The sequence below is a fragment of the Arachis stenosperma genome, chromosome 1 (genome assembly GCF_014773155.1).
Source record: "Arachis stenosperma cultivar V10309 chromosome 1, arast.V10309.gnm1.PFL2, whole genome shotgun sequence".
Taxonomy (NCBI): Eukaryota; Viridiplantae; Streptophyta; class Magnoliopsida; order Fabales; family Fabaceae; genus Arachis; species Arachis stenosperma.
In genome coordinates this window covers 105,175,281-105,194,613 of record NC_080377.1, presented here as the reverse complement: position 1 = coordinate 105,194,613, position 19,333 = coordinate 105,175,281, and the positions used below count along the sequence as shown (strand labels likewise).

General features: G+C 32.9%; 1 protein-coding gene across 1 annotated transcript; it reads right to left on the bottom strand.

The window, feature by feature from the left end:
* Positions 1–270: 270 nt before the first annotated feature.
* On the bottom strand, positions 271–4,328 carry LOC130969520 (1-deoxy-D-xylulose 5-phosphate reductoisomerase, chloroplastic-like). Its single transcript, XM_057895280.1, has 12 exons — positions 4,030–4,328; positions 3,482–3,663; positions 3,123–3,209; positions 2,728–2,853; positions 2,585–2,647; positions 2,085–2,234; positions 1,892–1,959; positions 1,656–1,767; positions 1,444–1,548; positions 1,186–1,307; positions 744–890; positions 271–547 (listed from the first exon to the last, which is right to left on the bottom strand). Exons 1-12 carry the CDS (start codon positions 4,118–4,120, stop codon positions 379–381), a joined length of 1,422 nt encoding a protein of 473 aa, XP_057751263.1. The 5' UTR covers positions 4,121–4,328; the 3' UTR covers positions 271–378.
* Positions 4,329–19,333: the final 15,005 nt, after the last annotated feature.

Sequence of the window (19,333 nt, the reverse complement as noted above, 5' to 3'; positions counted from 1 at the left end):
CTCAACCTTTTAATTTGATCTATTTTGTTGAAAGGAATTGTATACTCCATCTTCAATGAAACTTCACTTTCAGTTGAGGCCACATTTACTCGTGGTTTTTTTTTTTTTTTAGTATTACATTTACTTGTGTTAAACACTATATAAGATTAGATTATATTTAAGCCCAGTTTTGTCAAGGAAAACATAATTCAAGGTCTACATTCAGTTGTGATTATCAGACAGAAAAATGAGTTTCTTATTAAAAATGTGCAAAAATCTAAAGCATTGGAATAATCAAAATTCAGAGCCTTAAACTTGCCAATATCCAAGGAATGCATCATTCTACATTGTATACAATTCTTCAATTGCCCCCAATTTATTAAATCAAATTAGTGCTGTTCATGCAGGAATTGGAGTGAAGCTGGAAGAGCTTTGCAAGCTAGCAGCATATTTTCGAGCCCAAAGGTCATAGTGAACGATCTCCTCGAGCGAAGGTGATGTTACCAATTCCTCTTGATGCTTCTCACATGTTAGCTCCACAACCTTGAAGATATCCAAATAGCTGATCCTGCAAGTAGAGGGGAAAAAATGGGGGTTGAGAAGAGAATTTCAATTTACATTGCTTACCAAACACCTATGGGACTTGGATAAATTTGTAGCCGCGAATTCTTTGTAAAAGAATTAATATAATGAAAATACTCTGAGCTGCATTATTGGCAAGGAAATAAAGCAATGCTTGTGCGTAAAATATGTGAAATTCTTACTTTTCATCAATAAACATTTCTACAGCTTTCTCGTTTGCTGCACTAAGAACTCCTGTCATCGTGCCTCCAGCACGACCAGCAGCATAGGCAAGATTCATGGATGGATATTTGACATTGTCGGGAGCTTTAAATGTTAAAGAACCAAGCCTGAATCATCACACATTTCAAATATGGCTCAGTCAAACAAAAAATACAAGAACAAATTTTCTGTGCCCAATCCCATTTAATTAAATACTTCATTTTACATCATGAAATTTCATGATAGAAATGGAGTAGTGGAAGTTATAGGATCATTGTTCATCGTCTGATCATTCGTAACAAGAACGGTCTCAAAATTTACAACTCTATTTCAAGTGGATTGGTCTATTTTCTTCAGTGTGGGTAGACTATAGATAATTTGAAGATCTTGAAATATGTAAGATGCAGGGGAAAATGGTATTACTTGCAAAGATCAAGGCGAGGCCAAGTTATTTCAGAGCAGTAAATTCTCTCGGGCCATGACATAGTATAGAGGATCGGTAAACGCATATCAGGCCACCCCAACTGTGCCAAAACTGATGAATCCTGAAATTTAAAATAATCTATCATTTCTTCTATTCTTTTCATGATATATATGTTAACAAACTATTCATTATCAACTCCATATATCTGAAGAGATATTACAAAGATGAAGAAAACCAGTATAGTATAAGGGTCAAACCTGTGTTTCTATCATGGAATGTATGATAGATTGTGGATGAATGACAATTTCGATATTATCATAGTCAGCTCCAAACAAGTAATGTGCTTCAATTACTTCTAGACCCTGTTATGAAGAAAATTACCTTTATAACAAGGAAATCTAGATTATATAATTAAACAGATATGTAAGAAGAATCTTTTAATACGATATGTTGACAAAAGGAATAAAACCTTATTGAAAAGGGTAGCCGAGTCCACGGTTATCTTTTTCCCCATATTCCAGTTGGGATGTTTTAATGCATCAGCAACTTTAACATCTTTCAGTTTTTCAACAGGCCAATCCCTATGATCACCAAGAAGACACACTTAAAAACGGAACATTTGATTATCTAGAGAAACAGTTAAACTATGACTCTTGTGAAATGAAAAACGGAAAAGTTGAGACATGTTAGGTTTATTCTACACACCTGAAAGCACCTCCAGATGCAGTTAAAATAATTCTCCTAAGTGAACCTTCTGTCAACCCCTGGATGCACTGAAGCAAAGAAAATGCTTTTCAGTTTTCGCAGCAAGAAGTGGATTAGGATGATACAAAATTGTTCTTTTGTCATTGATCTTGTTGTAGACACAAATTTTTATAGATTATGTGCTTTTTTATACCTGAAAAATGGCAGAATGTTCTGAATCGGCTGGGAGTATTTTTATATTATGCTTTTTAGCAAGAGGAAGAACAAAAGGACCTCCAGCAATCAATGTCTCTTTGTTGGCCAATGCTATGTCTTTCCCTGCTTCAATTGCAGCAACTGTTGGCTAATAATAAAATAATGAGAGGAACTTCAGCTTTCTAATATCTGTTATCCGATAAGCTATAACAAATACCATCTCTACTTCAGCATCTTAGTATGGACTTCGTTAATATAAAAAGGAATTTCTAACTTTAATGATATCAACAGTTTCTTATACTTCTGTTGTGTCTCTTTTATCTAACTGTTGTTTCCAGTAAACAAGCTATGTTATTACGCATACAACAATATTCAGTAACTTCAATGCGTTAATGGGGTCAATTTTCTTCTGAAAAAACAATAATGATGTTGTTATGTTGGAAACTGATTGCTTAGGCAAAATGATCAAAAACAGGGAAGGAAATAAAAAATGGTTACCTTTAGTCCTGCACATCCTACTATTCCTGTGACTACACTAACAGCATCCGGGTGACGAGCAACCTGAAAATATAAAAGCTTGTGAAAAAACAATATTGGCTCTCTAAGCCGCATTATATCATATGAAGAAACAAGAGTTCAACCTCAATAACTCCCTGCTCTCCAGGGATGATCTCAGGCTTTTGTTCAACGGAAGCCAAAGCCTCTTTAAGTTCAGCAATTAGGGATTCATTTCTTACAGCAACAAGTTGAGGCTTAAATCTCTTAACCTGCGAGACATAAATATTCAAAAAGATTAGTCTTTCTTTCTCCAGTTGGTATATCACAATTATTAGAGACACGACAAAGCCTTATATTAAGGAATTTAACTTTTCAAAATTTTAGTCTTCATGAATTATCTACTCCAATTAAAAGGAAAACTCAAGGGAGTGAATCACAGGGAACTCCATTGAAAATATTTAGTTTTAAGATTTGATTTTATTGGTAGCAGGACAAATGAATCCAAAATTCCAGTACATGCTTGAGAGAAAGTATTTACCTGATCTGCAAGAAGCGTTACGTTCGAACCTGCAGCAAGTGCCACAACTTTGAACTTATCTGGATTCTCAGCAACGATATCGAGTGTCTACAAAAACATAAGAGCAAAGATGAATCACATCAAATCAAGGAACAAGAAACAAAGCCAAGTCAAACTACATATACAAGTAGTAAACACATTCTTTTGAATTGTATCACTAAAAACACAAACTACTTCCGAAAAATTCTTGCAAACACACAATATATCACAAGTAAAGAAAGCATCTGATCTTAGATTACATCTCATTCCAATAGATAGCTATGACACAGTTTGTAATGCTATGATTCTATGCTAGAGTGATATTCCATTTCCACCTATACCTGAGTTCCGATTGAACCAGTACTTCCGACGATTGAGATGGGTTTCGGCCCCTCCCAAGTCTTGCGGTTCTGTTCCGGGACCGCCCTTCCTGGCCATGCTGGTGGTGGTGGTACCTGCACTGAGCAGGAAACTCTTCTTCCTGCTGCAGCTCCACAGTGTTTTCTTTTCAGAGCAAAATGACCTGAAACATCAAAATGGTCATGGAAAAGTCAACCACCCAATCACCATGTACTATGCAATGACCATCAAAACAAAAACTAAAGCCAATGGTTCAATATTAATTAAAAGAAAAAAAAAACAAGGTTCAACATTCAACAAACAAAAAATCATACTATGTAATAACACAACAACAGTAGCAATAGCATAAAAAAAATGGAGGGTACCTAACAGGATAGTCTCAAACAAAAAGGGAAAAAAATGGAAAGTGAGCATAATTTGAGGGAAAACAAAAATCAAACCAAACCGAACCAAGACAAATTCAAACACATCGAATTTCTTCCTCTTCTTCTATAAAGTTGAGAACTTTAGAGGAATAAACTAAGAGAACCTGGAAACTTTGCAGTGAGGATGTTAGACTTGAGGGAATCAGTGAAGAAAATAGACTTGACTTCAGCTGGGGAAGGCAAATTGAGAGCCATGACAAGAGAAAAACGAAGCTGAACCCAAATCCAGTACCAAATTCAACAAGAAAAATAATGAAAGTTTGAAAGTACAGTATCCCAGATAAAAAGTGTAGCAAAAAAAATGGTGGGAATTGCTATGGAGGAAGAAAAAGAAAGGCTTTGGATTAATAACCAACAATGGAAGTGAGAATAGATGTGGTTTATTATCATTAACGAAAGATTGTATTGTTTTTTATGTTTAAAAAGAAAATTTACCCTCTTTATTATATTTTTTTTATTTTCAAGTTTAGGAGTCCGAGCCTCTTATTTAATGAGCACTGAATCTGAAATTATAAAAGTATTCAAAGTTTTTCGACCAGTCAATTTCCAACTTCCAAGAGTGTTTCTAAAATGTATTCTAATACTATGCTTTAAGTATATTTAAACAAATACGTTGTTATGTTTTTAAAATGTATGTTTAAAACAATAAGATAGATTTTGCTAGTATGATTTTAAAATAATATTTGAAAACATATTGTAAAAACATATTTTATTAAAAATTATTATAAGAAAATTAATACATTTTAATATATTAAATATACTAAAATTTTAAATAATTAATTTTATATTTACTACATAATTAATTATCAAAAAATAATTAATTAACTATAATATTTTACGGTATATACATTAAAATTAAACTATTTAAAATATAAAATTAGAAGTTAGAATACGTCTTAATTTTTATAAAAAGAAAATGAAAACCGTTTGAATAAAATGCTTTTTTATACTATTTTACAATTGTCATGCGGAATAATTGAATGGGAATTGAAAAATGCAAGTGGTGAGCAAGTTGCAATTTAATGATTATTGATGGGTGTAAAGGATAATATTAATTGAACGTCTATAAGTTAGGTGTTGAAAGGAAGACTTAATTAAAATCGAAAATTAATTAAATTAAATTAATTTTGATATAAAAGTGAAATGTTCAAAAGATATTCGTTGACTGTAAGTTTAGATAAGGAAGAAATTAGTCACTACTGTTCAGCGATCCATAAAATATTCAAACACAAAAAAAATATGTAACAGCACACAAAATGCTGAGGAAAGAGATGTGTGGGATCTAAGACCATCTCGGAAACTCATCTCAGTTCCTGTTTATGGCCCACCTGTCATAAAAAATAACTCCACATCAGTTTTTGCGTCATAAACAGTAAATAGGAACTCAAAGCATCTCTCTCTTCTCCATTAGGAGGAACTAACTTTAGTCCCTGTTGTGGTCCCACTTAATTAATTAATTAAAAAACTTGTAATTAATGTAATTAATTTTTTTTAATAATAAAATTTAAATATTTAAATTTAAAAATAATTCACTATTAAAATATATTAATATTAAATAGATTCATATATAACAATAATACACAATAGATGAATTCGGGGTTACACTAATTTGTAAAATTACTTAATACAAAGAAAAACATAATTAAACTCTATAGTTGACGACAAGCATTGTGAAATTGCCATATGTGTTCAATCAAGTCCTCCTTCAATTGTCTATGCTGCTGCCTATTTCGAAGTTGGGCATTTCTTTGGAGAAATTGATGGTATGGTGCAAAATCTTCCTCTCCCAGCTGAGGTTGTGATAAGCCATTTTCAACATCATCATACTCTAAGCCTTGAGCAAAATTTCCTGCATAGCTGTCTCTTTCATCCTCAACAACCATATTATGCAATATAATACAAGCTCTCATTATGTTGGCAAGCTTTTTCTTTTCCCAAAAACGAGCTGGACCACGTATAATTGCAAAGCGTGCTTGCAACACTCCGAATGCTCGTTCCACATCTTTTCTTTGCCCTTCTTGGTATTGTGCAAATAACTTGCGTTTCTCACCTTGTGGCTTTGAGATTGATTTGACAAATGTGGCCCATTCAGGATAAATACCATCTGCTAAATAGTATCCCATTGTATAATTATTACCATTAATTGTATAATTTACCTCCGAAGCACGGTCATTTAGAATATCATCAAACACTGGAGAACGATCTAACACGTTGATATCATTATTTGAACCAGATGATTTTCTTTCGCTAAAATCTTCAGACATCTGTGTTTTTCCCTTACCTCTTCGCTTGCTCTTCTTTGATTCTTGTGGGCGAACGGGAGAGTCCACACCGGGTTCGTCAGCCAACGGTGTTTCTGGGTTTGATGAGGATGAGTATGCTCCAGTTGCACTAACCTTGGTTCTCTTTGAGCCGCCACTCTGTGTAGGTAGTTGGCTTCTCCATTTTTGCTCCAATCGAAGCATGTTCCAATGCCTCTCAAAAGTGAACTTTTGACCATAATTTGTAGTATAAAGTTTATAAGCCAACTCCTTTATATCATCAGCGTTCGAACCACTCCTTATGTTTCGACTAGCTTGATCGTAGCAACCAGCAAATTGTGCAACAGCCTTGTTGATCTTATACCATCGTTTCTTACATGCAACTACCCCCCTTGTCATGTCGGTGCAAAATTCTACACAGTAGCTATGAATTCGACTCCAAAATGTTTTCCCCTTTTGATCGGTACCAACTACAGGGTCAGTTGAAATATTTAACCATGCACTGATCAACATCTCATCCTCTTTCCAATGCCAGTGTTGAATACTATCTTGCCTCCGATCTTCAATATCATCATTGAGGTCGATAGCATCTAATCCATGAGGGTTGGCAAAATCTGAATATTGCGAATTTGGACTAGATTGTATAGGAGTTTGAGAGGATGGGTTAGAAGAGCCACCAACACCAGATGAGTTATGTCTTGATGCACTAAATTGAGTTGGAAACGGCAAGGAAGTTGGAGTAACATTTCCGATAGAAGGGTTAAATATGGATGAAAATGGTAAATGGGGTGTTTGTGAATTTTGATTTTGTGGTTGGAATATAGGAAATTGATTATTATAAGGAGTTTGAAAATTGAAATTAGAGAGATTTTGTGGATTTGGATTTTGAAATGTATTTGGTAGTATGAAGTTTTGATTTGGAACTTGAGAGTTTGAGGTTTGAGATTGTTGGGTATTTGGAATTTGAGGAAAGTTTTGTAAGTAATTGAAGAAAGAGTTGAGTTGGTTTGGATCCATTTTTTCGAACAAAAAATAATAGTAGCAGAATGATGATTTTGTGAACTTAGAAGAAGATGAAGAAGAGTTGTAGAGAGTGTGAGAATACAAGTGTATCTAAGTGGTATATATAGAGTAACAAAATATTAATTTATTAATAATAACGGTAACATAGTAACAACTAGTTTCTAACGGCTATTTTTACAACGGCTAGTTTTACAACGGCTAAATTAATATAATAATATAAATATAAATAATATTTAATATTAATTATGATATAAATAATTAATATAAATTATTAATTAAATAAATATTTAATTATTTAATTTATTTAATTATTATAATTATTAGTAAATTAATTATAATTTAATTACTTAATTAATTATTTGTTAATTATTTAATATAAATTATTAATTAAATAAAATTATCAATATTTAATTTAATTAGTCATTATAATTATTATTAAATTAATTATTATTTAATTATATAATATAATTATTTAATTAATTAATATAATTATTTAATTAATTAATATTTTATATAATTATTTATTTTTATTTTAATTGCCAAATGACAATTGTTTATTACTTTATGGGAGTCCCCATTCAGAGGGACTCCCTCTTCTCTCTCTCTTCTTGAAAAACGTGAAGGAATTCACGTTAATTCTCTCCAATGGTCCAATTTCTTCTTTTTCTGACTAAACAGTAGCTGGGCTTCTCCATTGGAGATGTTCTAAGGGTGTGTTTGTTTGAAGGGAAAATGGGAGGAAGGAAATAGGAAGGAAAGAAATTGGAAGGAAAATAACTATTTTCCTTTGTTTGGTTGAATGGAAAAGTGAAAGGAAAAAATGAATAGTGTAAAAAAATAGGTGGGATCTATAAAAAAATTTTTCCTTCCAATAATGGATGGAAAATGAAAGGAAAATGTGTTTTGTATCAATATTCCAATATTACCCTCTACTTTTTAATATATTTTAAAATATCTAAGGATAAAATTGTCTTTTCATAATATTATATACTATTTCCTTTCTACTCATTTTCCTTTCATCCAAACATATTTAAAGAAAATAAAATTCCACTCAATTTCTTTCCTTTCTCTTCTTTCCTTTCTATTTCTTTCCTTCCAACCAAACAAAACCTAAGAATGCTGTACTTTCCGAATTCGTGGGTATTTATTTCGTCTATATCTTTTTAAGATGGGTAATTATTCGTCTTTGAACTGGAGAGAATTTTTAGTGGGATGAATTTTTAGACGAAATCAGATTTAGGTTAAATTCAATATATATAATATATATAAATATATATTTTTAAAATATAATATAATTATATAAATTTTAAATTTTAATTTTATTTATTAAATTTTAATAATCATAAAAACGAATAAAAACAGAATAAATATCTACAAAAATAGATTAAGATTTAATTTTTACTATCCACACATAAAAATAAAACGAGTTATAAATTATTGTAAGATAGAGCAAAATTAAATAAGACAAAAATCCGTTCGTATCGGCACATCACCGCCCCCTAATGGAATCTGCATTCGTCTTCCACTAATAGAGTAAGAGCACTCCTATATTCTGGTTTCGTCTTCATGTGTGTTAGTTAAATCCAATTAATAATTTTACTCCCACTTCTTCATAGTTGGATTATACGTGTGTGATTAAGAGTATGCACTCAATGTGATTCTCCTGCGCAACTTTATCTTTGACCATATATCGGTATTGCACTTTATTTGTAGTTCTAAGTTCTAACATCTATCTGAGTTCTTCCAAAAAAAACATCTATTCCAGGCTAAGCTTTTGCGTCACTTTTGCGTCTACAAAGCGAAAAGACAAAAGCTTGGTAGATGGTAGTTATTGCCTTCGTGTTCAACCTATTTATTAAGTAGGAGATTCATAAAAAAAAAAGGAAATTTGGAAAATAAGTCCTACATCAAATATTAAAATTAAAATATAAGTTTAGTATGTTGAAATAGAAGTAATTAATAAAAAGAAATAAGATAGCAATATTTTTAATGAAAAATAAGTAAAAAATTAACTAATATTAAATTAAATACAAGATAAATAAATCCTAAATAAAAAATGTTAATTACTTGAGATTTTTTTTTGTAAACAAATTATTTCTGTCGAATAAATAGCATAAGGAAAAAAGAAATTTTTTTATATAAATAAATTAAATATTTTATTTACCAATATATGTAATTTAAAAAGTATTTACTAATTTACGGAACATTATTTATTTCGTTTACAATATAAATGAGATAATTATGAATGTATTTTGTTTATACAGTAAACAATGTAAACGAGATAAGACACATTTTTATTTGGTTTTATTTTATTTGTAAACAAGATAATTATTAAACGTTCATATATAATTATCTTGTTTACATCGTAAACGAGATATGTGTATCATTATAAAAAGGGATCCAGTTACACATCTAAGTGTTTTTGGCAATCATGTTCAATCAAGTTAGCGCAAACTCAACAAAAATCACTTTTATCATACCAACATTGAAACAGATTATAGGAGGAGGAGGAAAGAAGCAGAATCTGCGTGCGTGGAGGAAGAGGAGGAGAAGGAGACACGTGATTTGAAAAATTGTTTATAACAACTTGGTTAGACTTAGTTAAATGTTTTGTTTGGATGTAGAACTTTATTCTATAAAAAAAATATACATTTAAATTATTTTTTAGTTTGATTTTAAAATTAATTTAATTTTTTAGCAATTACTAATATCTTAATATGGTTACTAATACTAATATCTTGAAACAATTACATTACATATTTTAGCGGCTAGATGCACATCAAACTCGAGTTACTTGCTGCCTCAACAGCGTCTAACTTCAATTTCATGATGGTAGGCGCCAAACCCAGCCAATTAACAAGGGAAAAAGTGGTCCCGCGTCCTATTGTGATGGCAATGCAGATCTTTTATATTATTTAATTTTAATTAAAATTTTATTTTAATTACAAATAGAAAAAGATATTATTTAATTTTAGAAAATATAATTTACATTAATTAGAATTAGATATAAAAGGGAAATAATCAAGAAGGGCTCCTCCTCTCTTCTACCTCATTCTGCACTTTACAGTTTTACAGAACCCTAGTTTTCTCTCTGAACTATGAGCAACTAAACCTCCACTATTAAGGTTAGGAGCTCTGTTTATTCTATGAATTAATACTATTACTATTTTATTTTAATTCATGTATTGATTTCAAATTCAAGAATTGTTTTCGTTCTTTATCTTATGAATCTGGGTGGAACGGAAGTATGGCCCTTGTTCTATTTGAGTTTTTGTAAAAGTTGGAAAAGCTCTTTGCTTGAACAATAGCTTGACAACAATTTCTCCTACATTTCTAATTATCTGGACTTAATGGGATACGTAACATATAATCCTCTTATATTTAGATAATTAAGATTTCTGTGGCATATAAACTATAATTGAACTTAACCCTCTAATTGGAATCAAGTGACCAAGGAATTAGCGGTTGATGAAGGTTAGAAAAGGCTAAAAAGGTCTAAAGAATTAGGGTTTAGTCACATATAGTTTGCCATGAATTGAATCCTGCATGATTAAAATAGTTGGTAAGAAAAGTTAATCCGAAAAATAAATAACTCTGAAACTTTAACTGTTTTCTCCATATATTTCGCAACCCATTTACTACTTGCTTTCTGATCTTCTGAATTTACTGTTTGGTGCAATTGAACTCTCAATATTCTTTTCTGTTTGTCTAACTAAGTAAATCACTTAACCATTATTGCTTAGTCCATCAATCCTCATGGTGATCCCATCAGTGACCACCATCGAATGCCAATGCATACTGTTCGCGGGGGATTTGGTTTAAGCAGTTAGTGTAAGTCTCGTCCCGTTCTCGTAAATGCTAGTAACACAATTCATACTCACAAACCGTCCTCGAATATCCTGCACAATAAGAAAAAACAAATAGAAAAAAACTAGATCACTAAGACTGTTTGAAGGTAACTCTGTTAATAATGAACTTCGAATTACTCAATGTTACCTATATTGACGACAAGGTTTTGCAGGTACGGTGCCTTGATAATAAGTAATAGTTAAGTCTAGGAAGGCAAATTAGTAGCGCTTGGTTTTCAGTATGATCATGACATACTGAAAATTGGGTCCTTTTAATTTAGTATCAGAGCAGTTCGTTCCTAGTAAAGCTTGGGGACATGGACTGAATCATGCTTTATTGCATTCTCTGAGTTGTGTTTCATGCATATAGGATATCCTTGTGATATGGATTGAATGACTGTCATTGTGTTTCTATTTTAGAGACTATTCACACTTTGCCTGAAATGTTAAGACTGATAACCTTAATATTGAATGTTGGATGTGAACAGGATTTTGATGGCTGCACGGGGACAAGGGCGTGGTGCGAACCCTATAGATGATTCGACGAGAGATGCGAATGTTTTTATAGCTGCAATGAACACCATGGTTGAGGCCGTGCGTGAAATGGCGACTGCAACAATGCGAGCAATTAACCGTTTAGGAGAAAGGAATGGAGATCGTAATGAGAGACGCAATGGTGAGTGTGGTGAAGACAATAATGACAATGATGGTGTTAGAAATCACGATAACCCTATGATGCTAGCAACCTTTCTGAAAGTGAATCTGCCTAAATTTTAAGGGGACGCTTGCTGCAACTGAATCTGACAATTGGTTTGGCAGTATTGAGAAATCGTTGCGAGTGCAACATGTGCCAGAAGGACAACCTGTAGAATTTGCGACCTATAAGCTGGAGGGAGAAGTTGAACACTGGTGGCATGGAGTGCAACGCTTTCTGAGACAGGAGGTGGAAAAGATTGTATGGGATACTTTTAAGGAGGAATTTAAAAAAAAAAGTATTTTTCTAGGTCCGTTCGTGATGCCAAAGAGATGGAATTGATGTAGTTGAAACAAGGGAATATGTCAGAGGTAGAGTATACCCAGAAATTTGAAGACCTGTGTCGATTCTCTAAGATCTGTCAGGAAAACCCAGATGATTTGAAGAACGGAATTGTTTGAAGTATGAAGGAAGACTCTGCGATGAGCTGATGCATTCATTAGTCCCATTGAAGATATGGAATTTCGCAGAGCTTGTCAATAAGAGTCAGTTGTTGAAGGACTGTGAGGAGAAGATGGCGACAGTGAGAATGAGTCATCAAGATTTACCACCGAAGATTTTTAATCGGTATATGGCTCATCGGCAAAAGAACTTTAAAGTGAATAGAACACCTTCATATAGGAATCAGCAAGTTGGCGATCTTCCTGCCCGTGGCAATGGAGAAAGGCAAGGATGAAACACTGATAGGCAACCACAACCAGCATTAGCAAACCTTGTTTATGATCAGTGTGGACAGAACCATGGTAGAAATCTTTGTCGATTTGGTTCGAATGTTTGTTACTTCTGTGGTGGGTCTGGACACATGGCGAGGAACTGTCTGAAGAAGATTGCTCAAAATTCAGTTAGACCGCAACAACTAGGAAGAGTATTTACAATGATTGCTGAGGATTCTCGTACTTAGACTCCCTGACCAAAGGTTAGTATTGTATCAAGACTCGCTTCCTAACTACACTTTACGATTCTGGTGCATTGCATTTTTTTATTTCTTTAACTGCTATACGTAAGTTGAGACGAAATGAGGAAACACAACACACCTGAAGACTAGAAAATAAGATAGGGACCGATTACTCACACCTATTTGCAGGTAAAGAAAATTTTGAGGACAAAATTTTTTTTAGGGGGTAGAATATAACAGCTCTAATTTTTGCACTAACGCGAGGTTTTCTTAAAATAATATTTTAAAAGCGATTAGTTTTATTTTGACGAGTCGACTTCGAACTTTGAAGTAAAATAAATGATAATATAATTTTATTATTATATTATTTATTTATTTTACTTGCTCTAATTATAATGGAGCTTAGTTAATAATATTAATATTATTATCAAGTCTAACTTTTGCTGATATAAGAAATTATCGGTATTTTTTTATGAGTTTAGAGTTATTAAAAATTTATCAAATATCTTTCAATTTCTAAGTTACTAATATCATTTATATTAGTAACTGATACGTATTTAACTTTATATATATTATTATTATTATACTTTTATTAGCATTGTTTTCTTTATGTTTACTATATATGATCATTATTATATTAATATTTATTTTTCTTTTCTTTTGGCCAAAAGCCATTACGGAAGAAAAACAAAGAAAAAGAAATGAAAAACGGTGAGAGTGAGAGATCGAAGTGGCATGGAGAAAATCGTAACCTCCACCGAACTTATAACTTCAATTTCTTGTAATTCGTATCTCCAAAAAAAATCTAATCTGGTAAAAGTGTTTGTATCCTTCTTCTTTATACATTGGCATTACCTTTGTCTGGTAGAAGTTGATGGTGACGTAGCTTCTCTTGAGACCTCTTTTTCTCGAGTTCGGCCAATTGGAGTTCTAAAAGGCACAGACAATTTCTGACTTTTTCCTCTTCAGTAGCTCAATCAAAAAGCTTTTCAAGAATTTTCGTTGATTTTGAATTCATACGGAGGTAGGTTTCGTAACTTTATAATAATTAAATGTAGATTTGATAAGTGAATGTTGATTTGGTTGATTATTGTTTGAGTTTGAATAAGTTTATGTTAAATTATTGTTGTTACTTGTAATTTGTTGGTTTGGCTATGAGGAACAACTCAGTTGTGGTTGTTTTAATGATTTTGGAGCTGTTGTGATGTGGTATCTTGAGGAAATTGATGAGATTTGGTGGTTGAAAGATTAAATTAAAATATGAAAAAATCGATAACCGAAAGACTTGAAAACAGATTAAATTACAAGTAATATTTTGAAAGAAAAGAGTTAAGGATTTTGATTTTGGTATAAGAGGAAGATTAGTATTTAAACTTTATTTTTGAAGGATAATATTGTATTTGTGAATAAAAATCGAGGTACAATTTGTAATTATATAAGTTTTCGGGTATTTTTAGTAATAAGTAAAGTTTATGTGTAAAAATAGGTATTTTATAAAAGTTTAGGGTTATTTTTATAAATATGAAAATAAGTGAGTGTTTAAATATAATTTTATAAAATATTAAGGTTAAAAATAAAATATTAAAAAATTTGTGATTTAAAAAGTATTTAATAAGAGTTTAAAAACTAAGGTTTTATAAACTAAGTTTTAAGAAAATATATATATATATATATATATATATATATATTATTTACTATTTAAAATACTATTTAAAATATTTTATTTATATTATTATTATTATTATTATTATTATTATTATATTAAGAATATTATTTAGTAAAGATATTATTAATATTATTATATGTTAGAGAAGAACAAACAGAGTGATCTTAAAAGTTTTAGAGAACGCAAACTTAATTAAAGTACTTTACAATTATTTTTCAGAAGATACTTAGGGAAAGGCGAGGGGAGAATGTAAAGTTGAGTTATGATAAAAAATTAAAATATTGAAGAAAAGAAGAGAGAAAGAAAAGAAGTAAGAAAATAAAAAAGAAAGATGAAAAAGAAAAGAATGTATTAACTAAAGGGATATCTGTCACAGAAGAGCAGATCTCTGTCACAGGAGAGCAGCGAGCAAAGACTAAAAGATTTTAATGAACGTCTGCTACAGTAGAGAAGATAGAAATAAAGGTATTAATTTAAGAGATTTCTACCGCAGTAGAGTAGAGAGCGAAAATTGAAAAGAAATTGAACGCTGTTTGGGCCTTACTGCCAAGTGTCTAGTGGGGACGGAGATACGTAATGCTCACTTGATACTATAAGGACGGCTTAGTAAGGCGGCGATATGTAACGCTTACTGGAGACTGGACGGAAGGTTCTCCCATGAGGACGGCGATATGAAACGCTTATCTTAGGACTAGTGTCAGAAATCGGGCAACAAACCGATACATGAGCTCATGGCCAGTATAAGACTAGACATTCATCATACTTGTTTGCGCATATCTCTATGCTATGAAATTCTGTGAACGTGTCTGTGTGATTTTTGGTTAATTGACTTATGAGTGAATTACTTGTCATGCTTTGTTGAAGTTTTGTCTATGTTCTGTGGTGTGTTCTGTTGACTAAGGATTAAAATAAAATGAACCTAATTATCCACCCCGACTCAAATAAGAACTCCCCAGTTTTTACCCCTTCCTTTTTCCCATTTAGATGTAAACAGGACCCACTACAGGATATGAAGGTGATAGAAATCTCATCTTTTGGCTGCAAAGATTGATCAGGGACAGTAAGAGCTGGTAGTGTATTTTGGGTGGTGCCTTTAGCTTAGCGTAGAAATTTTGGTTTAATCTCTCATTGTTGGATACATCCACCGAAAAATTAGGAGTTGTATAGACTGGCTAGGTTAGTTTGGGTTTCAGATTAGGAACTTTCTTTATGGGCGAGGGCACGGAGTGTTTTATATATATATAGTAATAAGCAGTATAAATTGGTACACTGACTTGACTTCTGTATGACTATTGTTTATAATGTTTGTGATGTATATTATTCTACTTATCTTACTTGCTGCTTTACTCATTGGTTTCCTGTAATTCTGTATGTGAATGTTTAAGCTTTCCAAGATCTGCCGTTTTTGTATCAAGATTTTTACGTAAAAAAGAGAAAGTTTCCAAGAAAAATCAATTTCATGCTAACACGATTATAGGCTTAATAATAAGTAATAGTTAAGTCTAGGAAGGCAAGTTAGTAGCGCTCTGATGAGCGGATAATTTGTACGCTTTTTGGCATTATTTTTAGTATGTTTCTAGTAGGATTTAGTTAGTTTTTAGTATATTTTTATTAGTTTTTAGTTAAAATTCACTTTTCTGGACTTTACTATGAGTTTGTGTGTTTTTTTGTGATTTCAGGTATTTTCTGGCTGAAATTGAGGGACCTGAGCAAAAATCTGATTCAGAGACTGAAAAGGACTGCAGATGCTGTTGGATTCTGACCTCCCTGCACTCGAAGTGGATTTTCTGGAGCTACAGAAGCCCAATTGGCGCGCTCTCAACGGCGTTGGAAAGTAGACATCCTGGGCTTTCCAGCAATATATGATAGTCCATACTTTGCCCAAGATTTGATGGCCCAAACCGGCGTTCAAAGTCACCCTCAGAATTCCCAGCGTTAAACGCCGGAACTGGCACCAAAATGGGAGTTAAACGCCCAAACTGGCATAAAAGCTGGCGTTTAACTCCAAGAAGAGTCTCTACACGAAAATGCTTCATTGCTCAGCCCAAGCACATACCAAGTGGGCCCAGAAGTGGATTTTTATGTCATTTACTCATCTCTGTACACCCTAGGCTACTAGTTCTCTATATATAGGACCTTTTACTATTGTATTTAAGAAAGGAGCCTTTTGATCATGTTTTTATGATTGAACTCACTTTGGGAGGCTGGCCATTCGGCCATGCCTAGACCCTGTTCTTATGTATTTTCAACGGTGGAGTTTCTACACACCATAGATTAAGGTGTGGAGCTCTGCTGTACCTCGAGTATTAATGCAATTACTATTGTTCTTCTATTCAATTCCGCTTGTTCTTTGTCCAAGATATCACTTGTTCTTCAACTTGATGAATGTGATGATCCGTGACACTCATCATCATTCTCACCTATGAACATGTGACTGACAACCACCTCCGTTCTACCTTAGATTGAGTGAATATCTCTTGGATTCCTAACACACGATGCATGGTTGATCGCCTGACAACCGAGTGCTTGCCTGACAAACGAGCCAGCCATTCCGTGAGATCAGAGTCTTCGTGGTATAGGCAAGAACTGATGGCGGCATTCAAGAGAATCCGGAAGGTCTAACCTTGTCTGTGGTATTCTGAGTAGGATTCAATGATTGAATGACTGTGACGTGCTTCAAACTCTTGAGGGCGGGGCGTTAGTGACAGACGCAAAAGAATCAATGGATTCTATTCCGGCCTGATCGAGAACCGACAGATGGATAGCCGTGCCGTGACAGGGTGCGTTGAACATTTCCACTGAGAGGATGGGAGGTAGCCACTGACAACGGTGAAACCCTTGCATAAGCTTGCCATGGAAAGGAGTAAGAAGGATTGGATGAAGACAGTAGGAAAGCAGAGAGACGAAAGGGAAGGCATCTTCATACGCTTATCTGAAGCTCTCATCAATGATATACATAAGTATCTCTATCTTTATCTTTATGTTTTATTCATATATCATCTACACCCATTTGAGTCTGCCTGACTAAGATTTACAAGGTGACCATAGCTTGCTTCATACCAACAATCTCCGTGGGATCGACCCTTACTCGCGTAAGGTTTATTACTTGGACGACCCAGTGCACTTGCTGGTTAGTTGTGCAAAGTTGTGTATGCCATGGTATTGAGCACCAAGTTTTTGGGGCCATTACTAGGGATTAATTGATTTGTGAAAAGTAGTGATCACAATTTCGCACACCAAGTTTTTGGCGCCGTTGCCGGGGATTGTTTTGTGTATGGACAACTGACGGTTCATCTTGTTGCTTAGATTAGGTATTTATCTTCAGAGTTCTTAAGAATGAATTCTAGTGTTTCAAGGTGATGTTCTTATCATCACCAAAGCTGATTGATTCTCATCAATTTAGCTCTTGAATGCAATGTCTTGCTGAAACTTGGCTAGCCATGTCTAATTTCTTTAGACTAAAGCTTTAGACTAACATTGCATGATTCCTGGAATTCTCATTAAGAATTTTGATACCTTTATTTTCTTTTTCACTTAATTTTCAAAAAATCCAAAAAAAATTACAAAATCATAAAATCCAAAAATATTTCTTGTTTAAGTCTAAGTGTCTCATTTTAAGTTTGGTGTCAATTGCATGTTTCTGTTCTTCTTGCATTTTTTGAATTTATGCATGTGTCTTCATTAATCTTCAAGTTGTTCTTGATGATTTCATTGCTCTGATCTTTGAATTCTCTTGACTTGAGTGTTTTGTTGTTTCTCATATGCATTCTCATTTTATTAGTGTCAATAGTATACAAACTGCTAAGTTTGGTGTCTTGCATGCATTGTTATTTGATTCTAGTTGCATTTTGATTATTCCTCATTATTAAAAATCCAAAAATATTTTTAATTTGTGTCTTTTCAAGTCAATAGTACAGGGAATTGAAGATTCAGAACATACAGCAGAGGAATTACACAGAAAAAGCTGGGCGTTCAAAACGCCCAGTGAAGAAGGACAGACTGGCGTTTAAACGCCAGCCAGGGTGCCTGGTTGGGCGTTTAACGCCCAAAAGGGTAGAGTTTTGGGCGTTAAACGCCAGAATGTGCACCATTCTGGGCGTTTAACGCCAGGATGGCACAAGAGGGAAGATTTTGTTTTCAAATCAATTTTTTTTTAGTTTTCAAAGTTTTTCAAAATCAAATCTTTTTCAAATCATATCTTTTCAATCAAATGTTTTCAAAATCAATTTCTTTCTTTTTTTAAGGATACTTGCTAACAATTAATGATTTGATTGAACATCTCAAGTATGTTACCTTTTCTGTTGAGAAAGGTTTAATGTTTGAATCATATCTTTTCTTGTTAGGCAAGTCATTAATTTTTAAAATCAAATCTTTTTAAAATGTTTTTCAAATCATATCTTCTCAATCACATCTTTTTTTTAAAAAAAAAAAAAACCAATCATATCTTCTTAACCACATCTTTTTCAAAATAGTTTTCAATCAAATCTTTTTGATTTCTAATTTCAAAATCTTTTTCAAAAATTGCTTGATTTCTTTCCCACTCTTAATTTTCGAAAATTATCAATCAACTTTCAAAATGTTTTTAAAATCTTTTTAACTTAATTTTCGAAAATTTCTTCCTCTCTTCTCACATCTTTCTATTTATGGATTGACACTATTCCTTAATGCAAAATTCGAACTCCATCTTCTTTGATAAGTTCGAATTTTCTACTTCTGCCTTCTATTTTTCTTTTCCTCTGACACCTCAAGGAATCTCTATACTGTGACATAGAGGATTCCACATTTTCTTGTTCTCTTCTCTTTCATATGAGCAGGAACAAAGACAAAGGCATTCTTGTTGAAGCTGACCCTGAACCTGAAAGGACTTTGAAGCGAAAGCTAAGAGAAGCTAAGGCACAACTCTCTGTAGAGGACCTAACCGAATTCTTCAAAGAAGAAGAACCCATGGCAGCCGAAAACAA

Excerpts from the sequence above, each read along its gene's own strand:
- LOC130969520 (XM_057895280.1), bottom strand. The coding sequence starts at position 4,120 with ATGGCTCTCAATTTGCCTTCCCCAGCTGAAGTCAAGTCTATTTTCTTC. Across the intron at positions 3,210-3,481 it reads CTGGTTCAATCGGAACTCAG|ACACTCGATATCGTTGCTGA; the intron begins GTATAGGTGGAA and ends ATGTTTTTGTAG. Across the intron at positions 548-743 it reads GAAATGTTTATTGATGAAAA|GATCAGCTATTTGGATATCT; the intron begins GTAAGAATTTCA and ends CTCTACTTGCAG.